The 18,190-nt window shown below is 34.6% G+C and overlaps 1 protein-coding gene across 2 annotated transcripts; it reads left to right on the forward strand.

Annotated features, from left to right (window-relative positions):
• Nucleotides 1-1,874: 1,874 nt before the first annotated feature.
• LOC104235634 (calcium-dependent lipid-binding protein-like) lies at nucleotides 1,875-17,401 on the forward strand. 2 transcript variants are annotated; one of them, XM_070145748.1, is made up of 12 exons: nucleotides 1,875-1,943; nucleotides 2,402-2,516; nucleotides 3,096-3,197; nucleotides 4,259-4,309; nucleotides 5,063-5,183; nucleotides 6,151-6,272; nucleotides 6,394-6,492; nucleotides 15,846-15,926; nucleotides 16,013-16,098; nucleotides 16,311-16,536; nucleotides 16,632-16,796; nucleotides 16,881-17,401. In XM_070145748.1, exons 1-12 carry the CDS (start codon nucleotides 1,906-1,908, stop codon nucleotides 17,229-17,231), a joined length of 1,557 nt encoding a protein of 518 aa, XP_070001849.1. In that variant the 5' UTR covers nucleotides 1,875-1,905; the 3' UTR covers nucleotides 17,232-17,401. The 2 variants fall into 2 exon arrangements, with proteins under 2 accessions (XP_070001849.1, XP_070001850.1); XM_070145749.1 differs by lacking the exon at nucleotides 1,875-1,943 and adding an exon at nucleotides 1,966-2,295.
• The last annotated feature ends 789 nt before the right edge of the window (nucleotides 17,402-18,190 follow it).

Here is an 18,190-nt window from a genome sequence, read left to right on the forward strand (position 1 = left end):
AGAATTGAACTTTCATGCTAAGCAATGGCAAAGATAAGAATGAGTAGAGCGGGTAAAATAAATGTGTCGCATAGGTATAAAATATAATAGAAATGAACATGGGTAGATACGGGTAAATATTTTACGGGTAAATATTTTATCTTTTATGGGTATATAGCATAATTTGCTCTAGATAGATACATTGAGAACATCAGTGGCGGATTTATATGGAGTTTTATGGGCATGTGAACTCGTGATCTCTTCATAAAATTAAATATTTTATATATTTATTTTAAAGCCGGTATAAGATTAAATGTTGACATCCATGCTCTAAAATTGGTATAATACTAATTGTCCTCCATATTGTATTCGGTTGGCAGATGATTGGAGAAGATGCTAAGAATTTTGCAAGCAACGTAACGTGGGGATTCATTTTAACAATGTTCTAAGCTAGCTCACCCAAAAGAAAAGAACATAAGCTGAAATAACTTCCCATATTAATCCTAGTATTTAATCAAAATAAATGGTCTTAACGTAACGGTTAGTGTTAATAGGAAGTCCTCCTCTTCTTTTCTCTCTTTTTTTATTTAATTGTGAACGATAGTATTCGACCAACTTGCATGCATTTTAACTATTTTGTAGAAATTGGTGGCGGATCCAGGATTTTAAAGTTATGGGTGCTCGCCGATAAAAACTTCAAAAGAAGAGGAAAAATAAATTTACATGTGGGTGCTCACTCAATATTTATCTAAATATTTGTATTGTTGCCTATATAAATTAATTAATACGGTCAAAGTTAATAGGTGCTTAAGCACCCACAACTCTTTATGTGCATCCGCCACTAACCAAATGAGAGGAAATTTGTTTGTTTTGCTAAAATTTCAACCATAGTCTCCCAAAAAAAAAAAAGTAGGAGAACCACCATCTTATTTGTTTTTTGTCTTTTTCTTCAAATAATAGGTATGCTAAATTTTAAGCTCTAATTAATTAAGGGTACAGATTATACAGTCATGAACTTCAAAAGGAAAAAGGATGTGCCATATTTCCATACCTTATAAGCTAGATATTTGTCTTATATTGCTATTGTGTTTGAGTTTATTAGAATTAGAAAGTTAAATATGTTGCTCCTGTATTATCGAAAGTTCATTGATATGATAGTCAATTGTGTAACGTGTAGATTTATATAACGATCAAATTTAACTTACATTTCATGACATGTTATCTTACACAATTAGAACTCGAACATGTGCATTTTATTAATCTTCTAGTAATTGCTCAAGATACAATATGCGCACGTACCGTTTAAAACGAAAAAAAAATATTTGGATTGAAAAACACCTCAGATGCAATAATAAAAAAGGGAATCATCCCTTCAGAGGGCAATCACCTATAGGGCAATCACCCATACAGGTGACCTGAGTTCGATCCCCTTCAATATTTTTTAGGTCGAGTCTGTCACACAGGACTTGTCTAGTTCAGTTATATCCTTTTTGTGATTTGCAGACACCAGAGGCGGATTTATTCCTGCCGAAGCGGTGTCACGCGATACCGCTTCGTCCGAAAATTTTACTAAATATATATATTAATACTATACGAAAACGGATAAGTAGGATGAGAGGGCCTTTGTAGTAAAAATTGTGATGCAGTAGAATTGAACATCTTTTCTAACTTAAGACTCAACAAAATCAATAGACTAAGGTTATTTTTTATCTAAAAGTATGATAATCAAAGTTATACTCCAATTCTTTTATAAATTTCAACACCGCTTACAAAATTTTTTGTGTACGGCCCGGACTGAGACAATGAAAAATTTACTCGGTGCGCCGAGAATGTATAAAAGTGTAAAACCTTTAGTTGAATAACCCCAAGACTAAAAAGATAGTAACTGTATCGAAACGGACAGAAAAACCTTGGACTTTCAGAAAAATGTACAGTACAGAAACGGTCAGACAAAACTCAAAAAGGTAAACATCAAAAAATCTAGTACTCCGTATACCGATAGAAACTGACACAAATCTGAGAATTCAATGCAGAGAGAGAGAGAGAGAGAAATAGCTGCCTTGATCACAGCTGTAACATATTCTTAAAAAAATCAAAAGTTTTCTGCCAACATTAAACCATTTTAGTTGACACCCACTTCTGATAATAAGGCTATAGGGAGATAGGTCAAAGAGTCAAAGTATATCAGCTAAAGGAATCAGTAATAGAACTTTGCTTCTAAGAAAGAAAAAGTTGAAGTTAATATAATTCACATGTCTTGGAAGAAAGGGAGTTGAGTCAAGTTGGAATCTTTTTTATTGTTTCTTGAATTTTACCGTAAGTCTCCATGTTTTTATTCTTCTGAATTCTTCTTTTTAGTACTAGTTTTTCTTTTCTTCTTTTGGCTGGTTTGGTTATATCTGAACCTTTGTTTTTGTGATAGGAAATTAAAAATGGGGTTGATTTCTGGGATTCTGATGGGGATGATATTTGGAGTCGGTTTAATGGCGGCTTGGAAACATATGATGAGGTATCGAAGCACCAAGCGAATTTCCAAGGTATAATTTCATGAATTTGATGTGTTTGAATTATCATTTTTTCTTTATTAATTTGGTATGCTTACTGTGTTGAAGATTTGTGTTGTAATGATCTCGGCTTTGGTCTTTGCTGAACATCATTACGGGTGAAGTAGTTAAAGTTGATTCTTAGTTTTTGTTTGAGTAATTTGTCTAATTTCAGACTTTGCAATGGCTAATTGAGGTTATATTTAGAAGAATTGTTAGGAAAGGTCTCATATAGCCGACTCCAGCTAGCTCGCATGAACCTGTTGTTGTCATTGGAAGAGAAGGACAAATACTTAATAAAACTGCTTAAAATGAAATGGATAGTTGTCTAAATTTGCAAACGAAGCTCTATTTTGTTTATTTATTTTTTATTGGTAAAAATATCTCTCAGATGAACTATTGAACATTTGCTGCCTCTGTGATAGTCTTGCTGCTTCGTTCTCTACTTTGTTACACATATATTGATATGAAAGTTTTCTCCTCAATTTGCTACGAGGAGTAGGAACTATTCACTGGTTGTTTCAATACTAGTATACATGGTGTTTCTTATCGTCGTATTTGCTTCTTTGACAGGCAGTAGAGGTAAAACTAATGGGCTCCCTCAACAGGGATGATCTAAAGAAAATGTGTGGCGATAATTTTCCTGAATGGATATCGTTCCCAGTTTATGAACAGGTTGGTGGGATTCAATAGTTTGTTTTTCCCCTCATATGGTTGACATTTCTGTTCTGTCTTTCATAGAATACTTAACCGACCTACTGGCTTTGACTGAAACACTTCCTTAGCTTATCAACTTTAGAACGGAATATTTAGGATAAGAAGTTTATGTTAATGCGAATAAATGGTTTCAATACCATGGAAGAACTCAAAGAATCAGTTTGTTAAGATATATTTGGACCGGGTTGTTAAGATTTAAATGAATGTCTTGTCTCTCAACTCAGTAGATTATGCTTGTGTTCTTGCTGTTGTAAGTTTAAGAAAGATTTAGTCGAATCTTCTTTTTTAATGAAGTTTATTCTTTGTGCTATAGTCACCAATGATGTCTTGTTGCTTTAGAGATGAGGTCACTGAAGTGGGTTCTACTTTTGTGACTCGATGAATTAGAACGAGAAAATACACTGCTAAGTGGTGATGAACAGGAGGATAACACTTTTATTAGATAGGGAGCTAGGGGCCTTTTTTCCTTTGTTTTCTGTCTCAGAGAGGGGGAGGGTTGATACACATTAATGGATGGTCACATATTGCAAAGGAAAGCAAGACTACTGTAATACGTGAAATTAGTGAGAAGACAGAAAAATATCTGATAATAGTTATATCCTGATCTTATGAGTGACATTCGTGAGTCTTGGAAGCTATGCATCATTTGGTGTATTTACATGTTTCCTTTATGCAATCTAGAGAAATAAAGCATAATGCGCATTGTCAGTGTTACATTTCTCTCATTTTACCGCCACTCATGTGGGTACTCTGGAGAGATAGGTGCAGGAGAGAGCTTTCTGAAAAAGGGGAGGAACATGACTTTGTACAACTTAGGGCTTGTCTTTTATTTTGTCTCAAAACTTTTGGAGCACCCACCAAGTTCCTGTAGGCATAGATGAGTAGGTGTCATATGTGTAGACCATATCTTTGTGTGGCTCTTTCTTTTGGGTATACCTACAGGGTATTTTCCCAACAACTTTAATAAAATGATACTTTTCATCGAAAAATATTTGTCTCATGCTGTCTCGCGCTGGCAGGTCAAATGGTTGAACAAACAATTGAGCAAACTGTGGCCATTTGTTGCCGAGGTAAGCTTTTGGCTCTTGTCTTATTGCAATTTTTCTTCATTAGTCTGGTAACTTTACTATCATCCAAATTGTGCTTCGCACAGCTAATTAAATTGGAGGTCCTTTCTAACTGATAAACAAAAGGAAGTTTTCTTCTATTGTCAGTGTAATGACCAAATTTTCTGTTATAGTGATCCCCAAACCTTTTATCCTCTTTAGAGAATCTTTTCCCTGAAATTTAGCCATGCCGTACTATGCCATTTGTTCAGTACAGAGTTGTGGATCTGGTTTCAGAAAGCAGACTTACGAACACAGGACATTTGCCATTCTGATCCTTACCTCAGCTATAACGATTCACCCTTTTCTGGATCAGTATTATATACTATCAAATTCCTTTCAGGGCTTAAATGCTTGCGAGCTGCTTTGATTAAAAGAAAAATTAAGCCTGGAAGATGGGCTGAGAGTGCAATGGAGAATGATGATTCTTTTTATATAATTGAGAAGGGGGTTTGGTTGCGGGTGTAGTTCAGTGTACTGCTCAATAATGAAATTGAAAGTTTGCTTTCCTATATTGGATCAGATATGGTGATTGCACAGCATGAATAATGTAGACAATAAAGTTCACATTCTTCATGTTGAAACACTTGTATCAATGTCGAAATGTTAGTTAGATCAGTAACATTTTGTCTCATAGTGTGGTTGAACGAGGTTTCTCCTTTGCAAATGCCATGTTATGAAGTCATAAATCTTACCTCTTGAATATTGGCTATGCAGGCAGCCGAGGCTATTATAAAAGAATCCGTTGAACCTCTTTTGGAAGATTATCGACCACCTGGGATAACTTCATTGAAGTTCAGCAAATTGTCCTTGGGAACTGTGGCACCTAAAATTGAAGGTACCAACATAAACCATTCATTTTCACGGATCAACCAAAAGAACTGCTCATTGTTCAGTTATTTGCTTAAATCATACTTAATACTGGATTACCTACCAGCACATCCTTGGTGCTTTCAAACATTGTATTTCGTCATTGTTAATTGTTTTGTACTTTGGTGCTACATATGAATTGCCTCTTAACTGTATAACAGTTTGATGACTTGATCAGGGACAGAAATTCTAAGTTTATGCAGCCTTGTTTCCTTCTATCAAGTTTTCAAGATAATAAGTACATTTAATTAGTGTTGCATAACTGACCTTGGTCTTTTAATGCTCAGTGGATCGGGTTGCATTATTCCCAATATTTTTTCTCTAGTTACATCTGGAAAAGAAAAGTCAGTTTGTCTTAGTTGGAGTTCTCTGCTGCTACACTTATCGTGATTGCATGTGCTAGTTTTCTAGTTTTTGACCTTTGAGATTCATTTGAATTTTAGTATGAAGTTTTGAATCTTCTTCAGTTCATTTACGCTGATGATTCGATTCCGAAAGAACTTCATGAGATGGTGGTCATGCAAGTTTTCGATATGATTTTTAATGTCATTGTTGAAGAAAAGGAGAAAAATCTATAGACATTACTTTTGTAGAGAACACAACGGTGTTGTGTTAATGGTTTGAAAAGTCACCTGAATAGTTACAGCTTAATATACTACTCCCTCCGTTTCATTTTATGTTCCATAGCTTGACTGGGTACAAGGATGTGTATGACATACAAAAGCACCCTTTAAATTTTATATCCTCAGCTAGTTTCATTTTAAATCTTGCTTCATTTCCCTTAATGGAAACAAAATACTCTGAGCTTATCTCTCGTCATGATATTGTTGCATCCCAATAAGACTTTTGGTGTCTATTTCATGCGTCAGATTCTTTAATGAGTTTGTATTAGTTGACACAGCATTTTAGCTTCTTTTTTGGGGGGAGAAATGCAGGTATTCGTGTTCAAAGCCTTAAAAAAGATCAAATTACCATGGATATTGACCTTCGATGGGGTGGTGATCCCAATATCGTGTTAGGTGTGCAAGCTGCAATGGTTGCTTCTATACCCATTCAGGTAGGTGCCTAAACTCTTTCACCCGTCTACAGATCCGAAGGGAAAAACAAATCTTTCACCTCTCAATTTTGCTCTGGACAATGTTCCTCTGATGACTAACCATCGCCTGAATTGGTTGCAGTTGAAAGATCTTCAAGTCTTCACAGTTATTCGTGTTATCTTCCAACTAGCTGAGGATATTCCTTGCATCTCTGCTATTGTTGTTGCTTTACTTTCAGAGGTATAGCCTAATTCTATCATTGAATATGTTTCTTCTACTCTTCGGTTTGGTCCCATTGAATTGTTCTTAATTCTTGTTCTGACATTTTTTTTCTGGGGGAGACAGGGGAGGGGGTGTGGAGGGAAGTTGGTGGACATGGGTGTTAGGGATATAGTAGATATGCCCTAGATCCAATCTCATATTTGATGATTTGAACATATTTTTGTGAATGTTATTTTATATAAAAATATATGGCATTTGATATTCTTTTATATATCATAGTTATTATTAATTATTTAATTAATTTGATAAGGTCCTTGATTAAATTTTGAGATTTGTCATCGTGATAGAGATCATGATAATGAGAGCAAAGTCTCTTACAATTTAATCTAAATTTGTTCTTGATCGTAGGATTATTAATTTGGACATTAGTAATCCGGTTAGATCAATATTTATGTGATCGTCTTTATTGGATAAAGATTAGTTGATCTCATTAACTAAATCACATAGATAGATGATGCATATAGAGATATGATCATTGAACCGACTCATTGGATAATTCCTAATGGTTAGAATTACCATAAACTGTCAATAGGATATTCTCTTGAAGAATGTGATGTAAGAGTTTCCTTTGACCTGAGATCGTCATAGTAATTGACAAGTTATTTATTGTGCTTTGATACCACACACCTATGGCCCCAGTGCGATAGTTGAAAGGATATTGGGTACGATTAAATACTTGTAGAATTCGTAATTGATCAAGATGGAATCTGTCAACTCTTGGTAATGAGTTTAAGCTCCATGTTGTCATTAATTATAAATGACCAAACTAAGACCTTGGCCAGAGCAATTGAATGAAAGAAGAAATGAGTTTCTTAGGTCATTCAATGGTCGATTATATCTGACATGAACACATAGTTGGTCGCCTATTAGGATTTGACAGTTGAACCATATCCTAGGGTGATCCAGAGCTATAAGGACAGGAGGAATTACTATATTATTCTTCTACTGGTTCGTGAGAGTAAATTGTATACTTCATTCTATCTGGTCTTTAAGGAGTGTTGCTAGACGCCACCGGTTTAGTATTGAACCTATGGGGTCGCACACTAACGAGTGTTCTGATCTTTGCTAAAGGATTAGTTACTTTATTATTTGTTAATTAAATTAAAGAATTTAATTAGTCAAATAAATTTAGTTATTAGTCCAAATGAAATATTATTATATTTTTTGCTAGCATAGAGGATATAATTAATATTGTGAACAAATTGAAGTTTCTATTTAGAATAGAAAATAAATTATTTTTCTTGGTTGAAATATATTTGAGATATATATAATATGAATTAATATTGATTTATATAAAAGTTATATATATAAAATATTAATTAATTTACCAATTTGGAATTGGATAGGAAAAGTCCATAAAAGGACGTATGAATTGAATCCAACCAACTCCAACATTAAGTTGGATTGGTTCGGCAGTCACGTTTAGTTAAAACGTGATTTCCGAATTTCCATACAATTCGATTGTGATTTATTTTGGAATAAATTTTTACCCTAAATAAATTATTACCTCAATCAAATAGGAAAAGGGTTTATAGGTGATGTTATATAAAGGGTGATAGAACAAAAAGTTGCACAATTTTTTTTCTTGAGAAGAAAACCCACTTTGTGAAAGTGAGAGTGCAATACAAAGTCAAGAGAGAAAATACAATTGCAAGAAAAGTGTTTCTTGTTCTTCTAACATTGAGTTGAGATTTTTGTGAAAAATTTCAACACAATATTTCGTTCAATTTGTTCGCGGGTTTCATTGATCAAAGAGTTGATAGCAAGGATCAGTCTCGGTGTCGATACGCATAGAGTCTTCGCACTATCGAAGAAATTTTGAAACGAGACTCTCTTCACCATGTACGTCTTAGATCTGATCTATTGACATGTAAATAAATTTTAAACATAACAAGATCTGCCTAGGATTGTTTGTCTTCCGCTGCGTGTTACGAACACCTATACGCAATCCTTCAGTGGTATCAGAGCTGTGGTTTATTGTGTCTAAAATTTATTTAAGAAATATTTTAATATTATATTTGAAGAGTTCAAATCATAATACATGTGTATTGTGCAATAGTCAAATCGTTTGAATGTTGATATTATTTTATTGTGGATAAAATATGTATTCATATAACTATTGAGCTAGTTCAAAACTTGAATTTGAAATTTTGTATTAAATACGGTGGGAATCTATAATAGGTTACATGATTCTATTGTTATTTTTAATTGTTATTAGTTCATGAGATATTAATTAATACTACTTTTCTGGCATGAATTATTTTTATGTTATATATAAGATAAACATGTTAGAAGATGTTGAATTTCGTTTTTATGTCACATGCTTATTCGTTACATAATTTTGAATTATTTATTACATGTGATGTAAATCAATCCAGGACTAAGCATGTAGACAACTTGAACTAAATTCGCATGTTGTAAAAGATTTGATCTTCATGTTATTAAAAATTGTTTTAGTAACAATTCCCTCTTACTAAAATTTGAGTTCTTAAATAATAAAATATAAGATATTTTATTATAGAGCTATCCATCAAGGTAAATAATTTTACTTATTTCTTGTTTATAAGGAGCGGCCTGACTACCAGGAGACTTATAGTTCGAGAATATGTTAAAATTATTTATTGCATTAGATGTATGGATTGAAAGAATTATTCAATTTTACACTAGACGCCTGGACCACACGGGAGAGTATAAAATTTAATAAGTTCTTTGCTATCATGATGGTTGAACTCAACTATGCCAATAGGATCGACCTGACTACCAGGGGACTATTTGACATAGAGCTATTTAAGGAAATTGTATGGGGATACAATTGGTAAGAGTGCCTACCTTTAAAATATATGTGAGAAACGACTTGACTTCCTAGGGGCTCATACATATTGTTAAAGGATTCCTTTACTCCACTAATAGAAATAAAGATTTCGTAAACTATAATGAGGGTAAATAGTCTAAAATAATTAGTGGAAATATTATTTGGATAAAAGTCCATGTCTTTATGATATATGCAAATATGTTCTTATATTATTGCCTTTTCTTTTCTATATTTTAGATTGCTCAATATGTCTGTTATATCACTACGCGAAATACTTAAGACCAACAAGTTGGTAGGACCGAACTTTGATGACTGGTATAGAAATTTGAGAATTGTTCTCATGCATGAAAAGCTCATTGATGTGATCGATAAGCCTGCAAAGATAATCCCACCAAAGAATGATGTTCAAGGCACCAAGGTTTATCAGAAATACTTGGAAGAATGCCTTGCTATTAAACACATCATTCTCGCTTCTATGAGTTCTGAACTCCAGAGGAAACATCAGAATATGGATCCAACTGCAATCATTGAATATCTTAAGAAGATGATTGATACACGGTTGGACATTGAAAACTCTTCAGTTGGACCCCTTGTCAATCATATGACCGTTCTTACTGAAGAACATGAGAAGTTGGGGTACAAGCTTGGTAAAGAGCTTTCTGAAGATTTGATCTTGCAGCCAGTATATGATGCTGAATGTTTTCACTGTAAGAAGAAATGACATTGGAAGAGAAACTGCAAGGAGTATCTTGCAACACTAAAGGACAAGAAACAAGGTGAGACATTAATGAAAAATGTTTTCAAGGTTTCTTTAGCTACTACTAATTCTTCACTGTGGGTATTAGATACTGGCAGTGGTTATAACATCTGTAATATGTTGCAAGGGTTCAAGGTAAGTAGGAGGCTAAAGAAAGGAGAAGTTAATCTACAAGTTGGAAATGCTGCAAAAGTTGCGGCCGTAGCTGTAGGATCAATTTCTTTAATAATGCCTACATGCAAAGTACTTATGTTGGATGATTGTTATTATGTTCCTAAATTTGTTTCGAACATAATTTCAGCTTCTATGTTAGACAAACGTGGTTTTCGCATAAATATAGGCAATGGTATTTGCTCTATTTATTATAGTGATAATTTATATGTGAATGGTTATCTCTAACATGACGTTTATGTCTTACCTAATGTGAATGCTAATTCGATTATGCATGTTTCAAGTCTTAAGAGGAAAAAAGATGATCATGTAAATCAAACATACCTTTGGCATTGTAGGCTTGGTCATATTGGAGAGAAAAGAAGGGTACCTTGACAAGTATGATTTTGAATCATATCCAACTTGTGAATCTTGTCTCAAAGGAAAAATGACCAAATCTCCATTTACTGGAAGTGGAGAAAGAGCTTCTGAATTATTGGGACTAATTCATACAGATGTTTGTGGGCCCATGAAAATTCAAGCTAGAGGTGGATATTCTTACTTCATCACCTTCACTGATGATATGTCAAGATATGGATTTGTGTATCTTATGAAACACAAGTCTGAATCTTTTGAAATGTTCAAAAGGTTCCGTAGTGAAGTTGAGAAGCAGACTGGTAAAAGTATCAAAGTACTAAGGTCTGATAGAGGTGGAGAATATCTTAGTGAAGATTTTACCAGATATCTCAAAGAGAATGGGATTCTCTCACAGTGGACACCTCCAGGAACACCACAACACAATGGTGTGTCTGAAAGGAGAAATCGAACCTTATTAGATATGGTGAGATCTATGATGGGGTTCACCGATCTTCCAATAAATCTATGGGGATATGCTTTGGAAGCAGCAACATACTTACTTAATAAAGTTCTCACTAAGTCAGACTCTGCAACACCATATGAGATATGGAAAGGATGTAAGCCTAACCTTAAACATATTAAAGTTTGGGGTTGTCAAGCTTATGTTAAGAGACTACAGTCTGATAAACTTGACTCAAGATCTGATAAGTGTAGGTCCATTGGGTATCCCAAGGAAACAATGGGATATTATTTCTATCACCCTTCTGACCATAAAGTGTTTGTGGCCAGATGAGCAATCTTTTTGGAAAGGGAATTTCTTTTAGAAGGAAATTATAATGGAGAAATAGAACTTGATGAAGATCAAGAAACTAATGAATCAACACAAAATAAAAATCATGAGAACCAAGTTGAAGAACCTTTATTGGATGTTTTGAAGTTGCCAAGGAAGTTGCTATCTTCAACGGTTGAAGTTCAAGAACTAAATGAAGTTCAAGAACAGGTTAATGAACCTGTTCCAAACCAAATTGAACAACAACCAAATCCAACACAAGGTGAACAAGTTGTACAAGTACCTCTTAAAAGGTTTACATGAGAACGCCATGTACCAACTAGATTAAATTTATTGGTACAAGATGATGTATCAAATGAGATTGATCATAATGATGATGACCCTAAGACCTATGAAGAGGCTATACAAAGTTCTGATTATGAGAAGTGACAAAAGGCCATGGAATCCGAAATGGAATCCATGAAGGAAAATAAAGTATGGACTTTATTGAACCTTCAAAGGATATAAAACCTATTGGTTGTAAATGGGTTTTTAAGAAAAAGATTGGAGCAGACGGAAAGGTGGAGACCTACAAAGCCCGTCTTGTTGCCAAGGGATATCGTCAGAAAGGAGTCGACTATGACGAGACGTTCTCTCCCGTGGCAATGCTCAAATCTATTCGGATTTTGCTTGCTATAGCAGTATACTATGATTATGAAATATGGCAAATGGATGTGAAAATAACTTTCCTTAATGGTGAGCTAGAAGAGGATGTGTACATGACACAACCTGAAAATTTCACATCTTCGTCTGATCATAATAAAATTTGTAAGCTAGAAAGATCCATTTATGGACTAAAGCAAGCTTCTCGAAGTTGGAATATTCGCTTTAACAAGACAATTGAAAAGTTCAATTTTGTTAGATGCGAAGAAGAACCTTGTGTGTACAAAAAGGTTAGTGGGAGCACAATTATATTCTTAGTATTGTATGTTGATGATATATTTGCTCATAGGGAATGACATACCAGCATTGCAAAGTACCAAGATTTGGCTATCTGAACAGTTTTCCATGAAAGACTTGGGAGAAACAACTTATATATTAGGAATAAAGATCTATAGAGATAGATCTAGGAAGCTGCTTGGACTTTCCCAGTCTTTGTACATTGATACCATCTTAAAGAGGTATAACATGGATAATTCCAAAAGAGGCTATCTACCGATAGGCACTGGAATTTCTCTCAGTAGGGAGGATTGTCCTAAAACACCTGAAGAGAGAGAACGCATGAGTAGGATCCCATACGCTAGTGCAGTGGGAGCTATCATGTATACCATATGTACACGTCCTGATGTGGCTTATGCACTTGGAGTGACTAGCCGATATCAGGCAAAATCCTGGTGAGGAACATTGGAAGGTGGTGAAGACCATTCTTAAGTACTTAAGAAGGACTAAAGACCAATTCCTCGTCTATGGGGATTCTGAGTTGAAACTTGAAGGTTATACTGATGCAAGTTTCTCTTTAGATAGAGATGATAGCAAATCTATTTCTAGTTATGTATTCACCTTAAATGGTGGTGCAGTGAGTTGGAAAAGTTCCAAACAAGCTACAGTAGCTGATTCAGTGACTGAAGCAGAATATATAGCAGCTAGTGAAGTTGCTAAGAAAGCTGTAGGGATGAAAAAGTTCTTAACTGAACTTGGTGTGGTTCCTTCAATAGAAGGTACAATTTCATTGTTGTGTGACAACGCTGGAGCCATTGCTCAAGCAAAAGAACCAAAATCACACCAAAAATCCAAACACGTTCTGCCAAGGGATCACTTGATAAGAGAAATCATTGAACGTGGAGACGTCTAGATTCAAAAGGTTGATGGAAAGGAATGCTCCATACCCACTCACTAAAGCTCATGGTACAAAGGAGTTTGACAAGCACAAGTGAAAATTGGGAATGAAGTATAAGAGCGATTGGCTCTAGTGCAAGTGGGAGATTGTTAGGGATATAGTAGATATGCCCTAGATCCAATCTCATATTTGATGATTTGAACATATTTTTGTGAATGTTATTTTATATAAAAATATATGGCATTTGATATTCTTTTATATCATAGTTATTATTAATTATTTGATTAATTTGATAAGGTCCTTGATTAAATTTTGAGATTTGTCATCGTGATAGAGATCATGATAATGAGAGCAAAGTCTCTTACAATTTAATCTAAATTTGTTCTTGATCGTAGGATTATTAATTTGGACATTAGTAATCCGGTTAGATCAATATTTATGTGATCGTCTTTATTGGATAAAGATTAGTTGATCTCATTAACTAAATCACATAGATAGATGATGCATATAGAGATATGATCATTGAACCGACTCATTGGATAATTCCTAATGGTTAGAATTACCATAAACTGTCAATAGGATATTCTCTTGAAGAATGTGATGTAAGAGTTTCCTTTGACCTGAGATCGTCATAGTAATTGACAAGTTATTTATTGTGCTTTGATACCAGATACCTATGGCCCTAGTGCGATAGTTGAAAGGATATTGGGTACGATTAAATACTTGTAGAATTCGTGATTGATCAAGATGGAATCTGTCAACTCTTGGTAATGAGTTTAAGCTCCATGTTATCATGAATTATAAATGACCAAACTAAGACCTTGACCAGGGCAATTGAATGAAAGAAGAAATGAGTTTCTTAGGTCATTCAATGGTCGATTATATCTGACATGAACACATAGTTGGTCGCCTATTAGGATTTGACAGTTGAACCATATCCTAGGGTGATCCAGAGCTATAAGGACAGGAGGAATTACTATATTATTCTTCTACTGGTTCGTGAGAGTAAATTGTATACTTCATTCTATCTGGTCGTTAAGGAGTGTTGCTAGACGCCACCGGTTTAGTATTGAACCTATGGGGTCGCACACTAACGAGTGTTCTGATCTTTGCTAAAGGATTAGTTACTTTATTATTTGTTAATTAAATTAAAGAATTTAATTAGTCAAATAAATTTAGTTATTAGTCCAAATGAAATATTATTATATTTTTTGCTAGCACAAAGGATATAATTAATATTGTGAACAAATTGAAGTTTCTATTTAGAATAGAAAATAAATTATTTTTCTTGGTTGAAATATATTTGAGATATATATAATATGAATTAATATTGATTTATATAAAAGTTATATATATAAAATATTAATTAATTTACCAATTTGGAATTGGATAGGAAAAGTCCATAAAAGGACGTATGAATTGAATCCAACCAACTCCAACATTAAGTTGGATTGGTTCGGCAGTCACGTTTAGTTAAAACGTGATTTCCGAATTTCCATACAATTCGATTGTGATTTATTTTGGAATAAATTTTTACCCTAAATAAATTATTACCTCAATCAAATAGGAAAAGGGTTTATAGGTGATGTTATATAAAGGGTGATAGAACAAAAATTTGCACAATTTTTTTTCTTGAGAAGAAAACCCACTTTGTGAAAGTGAGAGTGCAATACAAAGTCAAGAGAGAAAATACAATTGCAAGAAAAGTGTTTCTTGTTCTTCTAACATAGAGTTGAGATTTTTGTGAAAAATTTCAACACAATATTTCGTTCAATTTGTTCGCGGGTTTCATTGATCAAAGAGTTGATAGCAAGGATCAGTCTCGGTGTGGATACGCATAGAGTCTTCGCACTATCGAAGAAATTTTGAAACGAGACTCTCTTCACCATGTTCGTCTTAGATCTGATCTATTGACATGTAAATAAATTTTAAACATAAAAAGATGTGCCTAGGATTGTTATTGTCTTCCGCTGCGTGTTACGAACACCTATACGCAATCCTTCAATGGGAATCATGTTCTACGCCCTTCCCCCCTCCCTCCGTTGTCCTCCAAGAGAGGGGAGGAGAGGGGAGGGGAAAGGGGTGGGGGGGGGAGGTACTTTGTCTTGATCTTGGTTGTATCGGGCTTTTAGTGTTTCTTTAGACTGTGTGTTGATAAAACAATCTTGGTTGAGACACTTGAGTATAGACACACCTGATTCTTTTCCTTGGCCAAAGCACACGAAAAGATTGTATGGATACTTTTCTCGATAGGTTATAGTAAGATTCAACAGCTAAGCTGTTAAACATTTTTTAGGTCTGCAAAACGCTGAATGTGATGCTTCTTGATAAATGTTTGAAGTGGTTTGAATTCTGAATTATATGTGGCAAATATATTACTCTCTTTTGCTTATGCAATTTTGTGGGAGCTGAATTTGAAATTCCAGTAACAAACAACTAGGCTAGATGACATGTGATAATCATTTTCCCATTGTCTTAGAACTGATCGTTTAAAATAAATGATGATAGAATTGCTGAGTGCTCCTATTTTCAGAATGCAAAATGTGCCGCCAATTAAATTCTCTTATTTTCAAGATTCTTACATTCTGATGTATATTTGTGTTACTGACTCCTTGTTTATTTCTTTTAGCCAAAGCCAAGAATTGACTATACTTTGAAGGCTGTTGGTGGTAGTTTAACAGCTCTTCCTGGAATTTCGGATATGATTGATGTAAGTGTTTAACGTGCTCTCTCGCTGGACATTTCTTGTTCAAAATTTTCTCCCTAGACTGACAATGGTTTATTTCTCATTGAAAGGATACTGTAAATTCAATTGTCACAGATATGCTAGAATGGCCTCATAGAATTGTCGTTCCAATTGGTGGAATACCGGTGGATACTAGGTATCTTCAATTTTGAAGTATTTTAGTCATTGATAATAGATCTGCCTTTTATCCTGTTCCACTTTGTTTTGAAACCAATATTATATTTTTCATTATTTGTTCCATGTCTCCCATCAGCGTAGTCTTTTGGATGGAATGTAAAGTATGGTCTTGTCACATATCTTTATTATATTTTCATTTTTATTTAATTGTTGTTTGTGTTTCCCATGCAGTGATTTGGAGCTTAAGCCACAGGGCAAGCTTATAGTGACCATAGTCAGGGCTAATGGCTTAAAGAATCATGAAATGATTGGAAAATCTGATCCATACGTAGTCTTATATATTCGCCCACTATTCAAGCTTAAGACGAAAACCATCGACAACAACCTAAATCCGGTCTGGGACCAGACATTTGAGTTAATTGCAGAAGATAAAGAGACGCAATCTCTTATCCTCGAGGTCTGATTTCTGCACCTTTCTCTCATTTCTGCCTGGACTCTGCTCTGTCTACGATATACACACTGCGGTTTTACATCCATTATCACTTTGGACAGGTATTTGATAAAGACATAGGGCAAGACCAGCGAATGGGTGTTACAAAGTTGCCTCTGAATGAGCTGGAAACGGAGACCCCGAAAGAAATTGAATTAAGGTTACTGCCAAAACTTGACATGCTCAAAGTCAAAGACAAAAAAGATAGAGGAACTATCACAGTGAAGGTACATGACAAAGTCAATTGTTGTATTATTGAAGTTTTACAGGTGTTGTATTGAAGCTTATTGATTGCGGACTTGCGGTTGTAGGTGTTGTATCATGAGTTTAACAAAGAAGAGCAGTTAGAAGCTCTGGAGGCAGAGAAGAAGATCCTAGAAGAAAGAAAGAGGCTAAAGGCAGAAGGGGTCATCGGCAGCACTATGGACGCCCTTGACGGGGCAGCATCAATCGTTGGTTCAGGAGTTGGAATGGTAGGCACGGGCATTGGTGCAGGCGCAGGAATAGTAGGAAGTGGTCTTGGAGCTGTTGGCAGTGGACTAAGCAAAGCTGGAAAGTTTATGGGAAGGACTTTCACAGGGCAGTCCAGCTCCAGCCATGCAAGGAAGAGGAGTGGTTCCTCTACTCCAGTAAACTCTCTTCAAGAAAATGGTGGTACATAGGCTCTGCCTTAGTTTTGTGAACTAGAAACTTACTAGTGTTTGTAAACTTTATAGGCTTTAGATCAGATATCAGCATGTGTTTTGATGCAAGAGTGTACTTTTCGAGAAATGGAATTAATGTGTTCATAAGCGGGTGAAAGATATGCAAATGTGCACGATTTACAGGGCTACATTTTGCGATTCATTTAAGACCCTCCGATCCATTTTAATTGATTTCTTGGCTCTTTTTTTTTTTTTTTAGGAATTTTCAGAAATCACTATAGTTAAGTGACTATTAACATATTATAGCTACAATATTCATATTTACTGGCAGCTATCTACAATTTCGTTGCTACTATGTTGTACAGTAAGGTAATCCGCTTAAAAAAATATGGATTACCGTTGTATATATTTACACTTTACTATAAGACATAAAAAGTGACTATAAATAATAGTGTTTTAAAAGTGTTTTGGTTTATAATAATTAGAGTTTGTTATGAATAGTTTGTACATTGGATATTACTTTGGATACTACATTGGATGCTACATTGGATGTCCATGTTGTGAATAACTTAAAGATTAAATTTCCTACTTTATGTCCATCATCTTTACTTTTTATGCCTATAAAAGGCCATGTAATTGCAATGGAAAAATACACCAAAGTGAAAGAAGAAAACTCTTCTCCAAGCTCTAATTTTATTCTTAACTCCCGTTAAGCTGAGCCATATTTTATTAAGAATATGAAAATTCCCCAGTCTTCAGTTGGACTCAAGATTAATAAAGATGATATATGTCTTCTAGATAGTGCTACAACACACACTATTTTAAAAGATAAGAGATATTTCTCTTATTTGGTAATGAAAGAAGCGAATGTTAATACAATATCCGGTAGTACAAGATTAATTGAAGGTTCTGGAAGAGCCAATTTATTACTACCAGGAGGAACAAATTTGGCTATTGATGAAGCACTATATTGTAGT

This window comes from Nicotiana sylvestris, chromosome 5 (genome assembly GCF_000393655.2).
Source record: "Nicotiana sylvestris chromosome 5, ASM39365v2, whole genome shotgun sequence".
In the NCBI taxonomy this organism is placed as follows: domain Eukaryota; kingdom Viridiplantae; phylum Streptophyta; class Magnoliopsida; order Solanales; family Solanaceae; genus Nicotiana; species Nicotiana sylvestris.

Coding starts and splice junctions, on each gene's coding strand:
- LOC104235634 (XM_070145748.1), top strand. CDS start 1,906: ATGTACAGTACAGAAACGGTCAGACAAAACTCAAAAAG. Junction 2,517..3,095: donor GCACCAAGCGAATTTCCAAG/GTATAATTTCAT, acceptor CTTCTTTGACAG/GCAGTAGAGGTAAAACTAAT. Junction 3,198..4,258: donor CGTTCCCAGTTTATGAACAG/GTTGGTGGGATT, acceptor TCGCGCTGGCAG/GTCAAATGGTTGAACAAACA.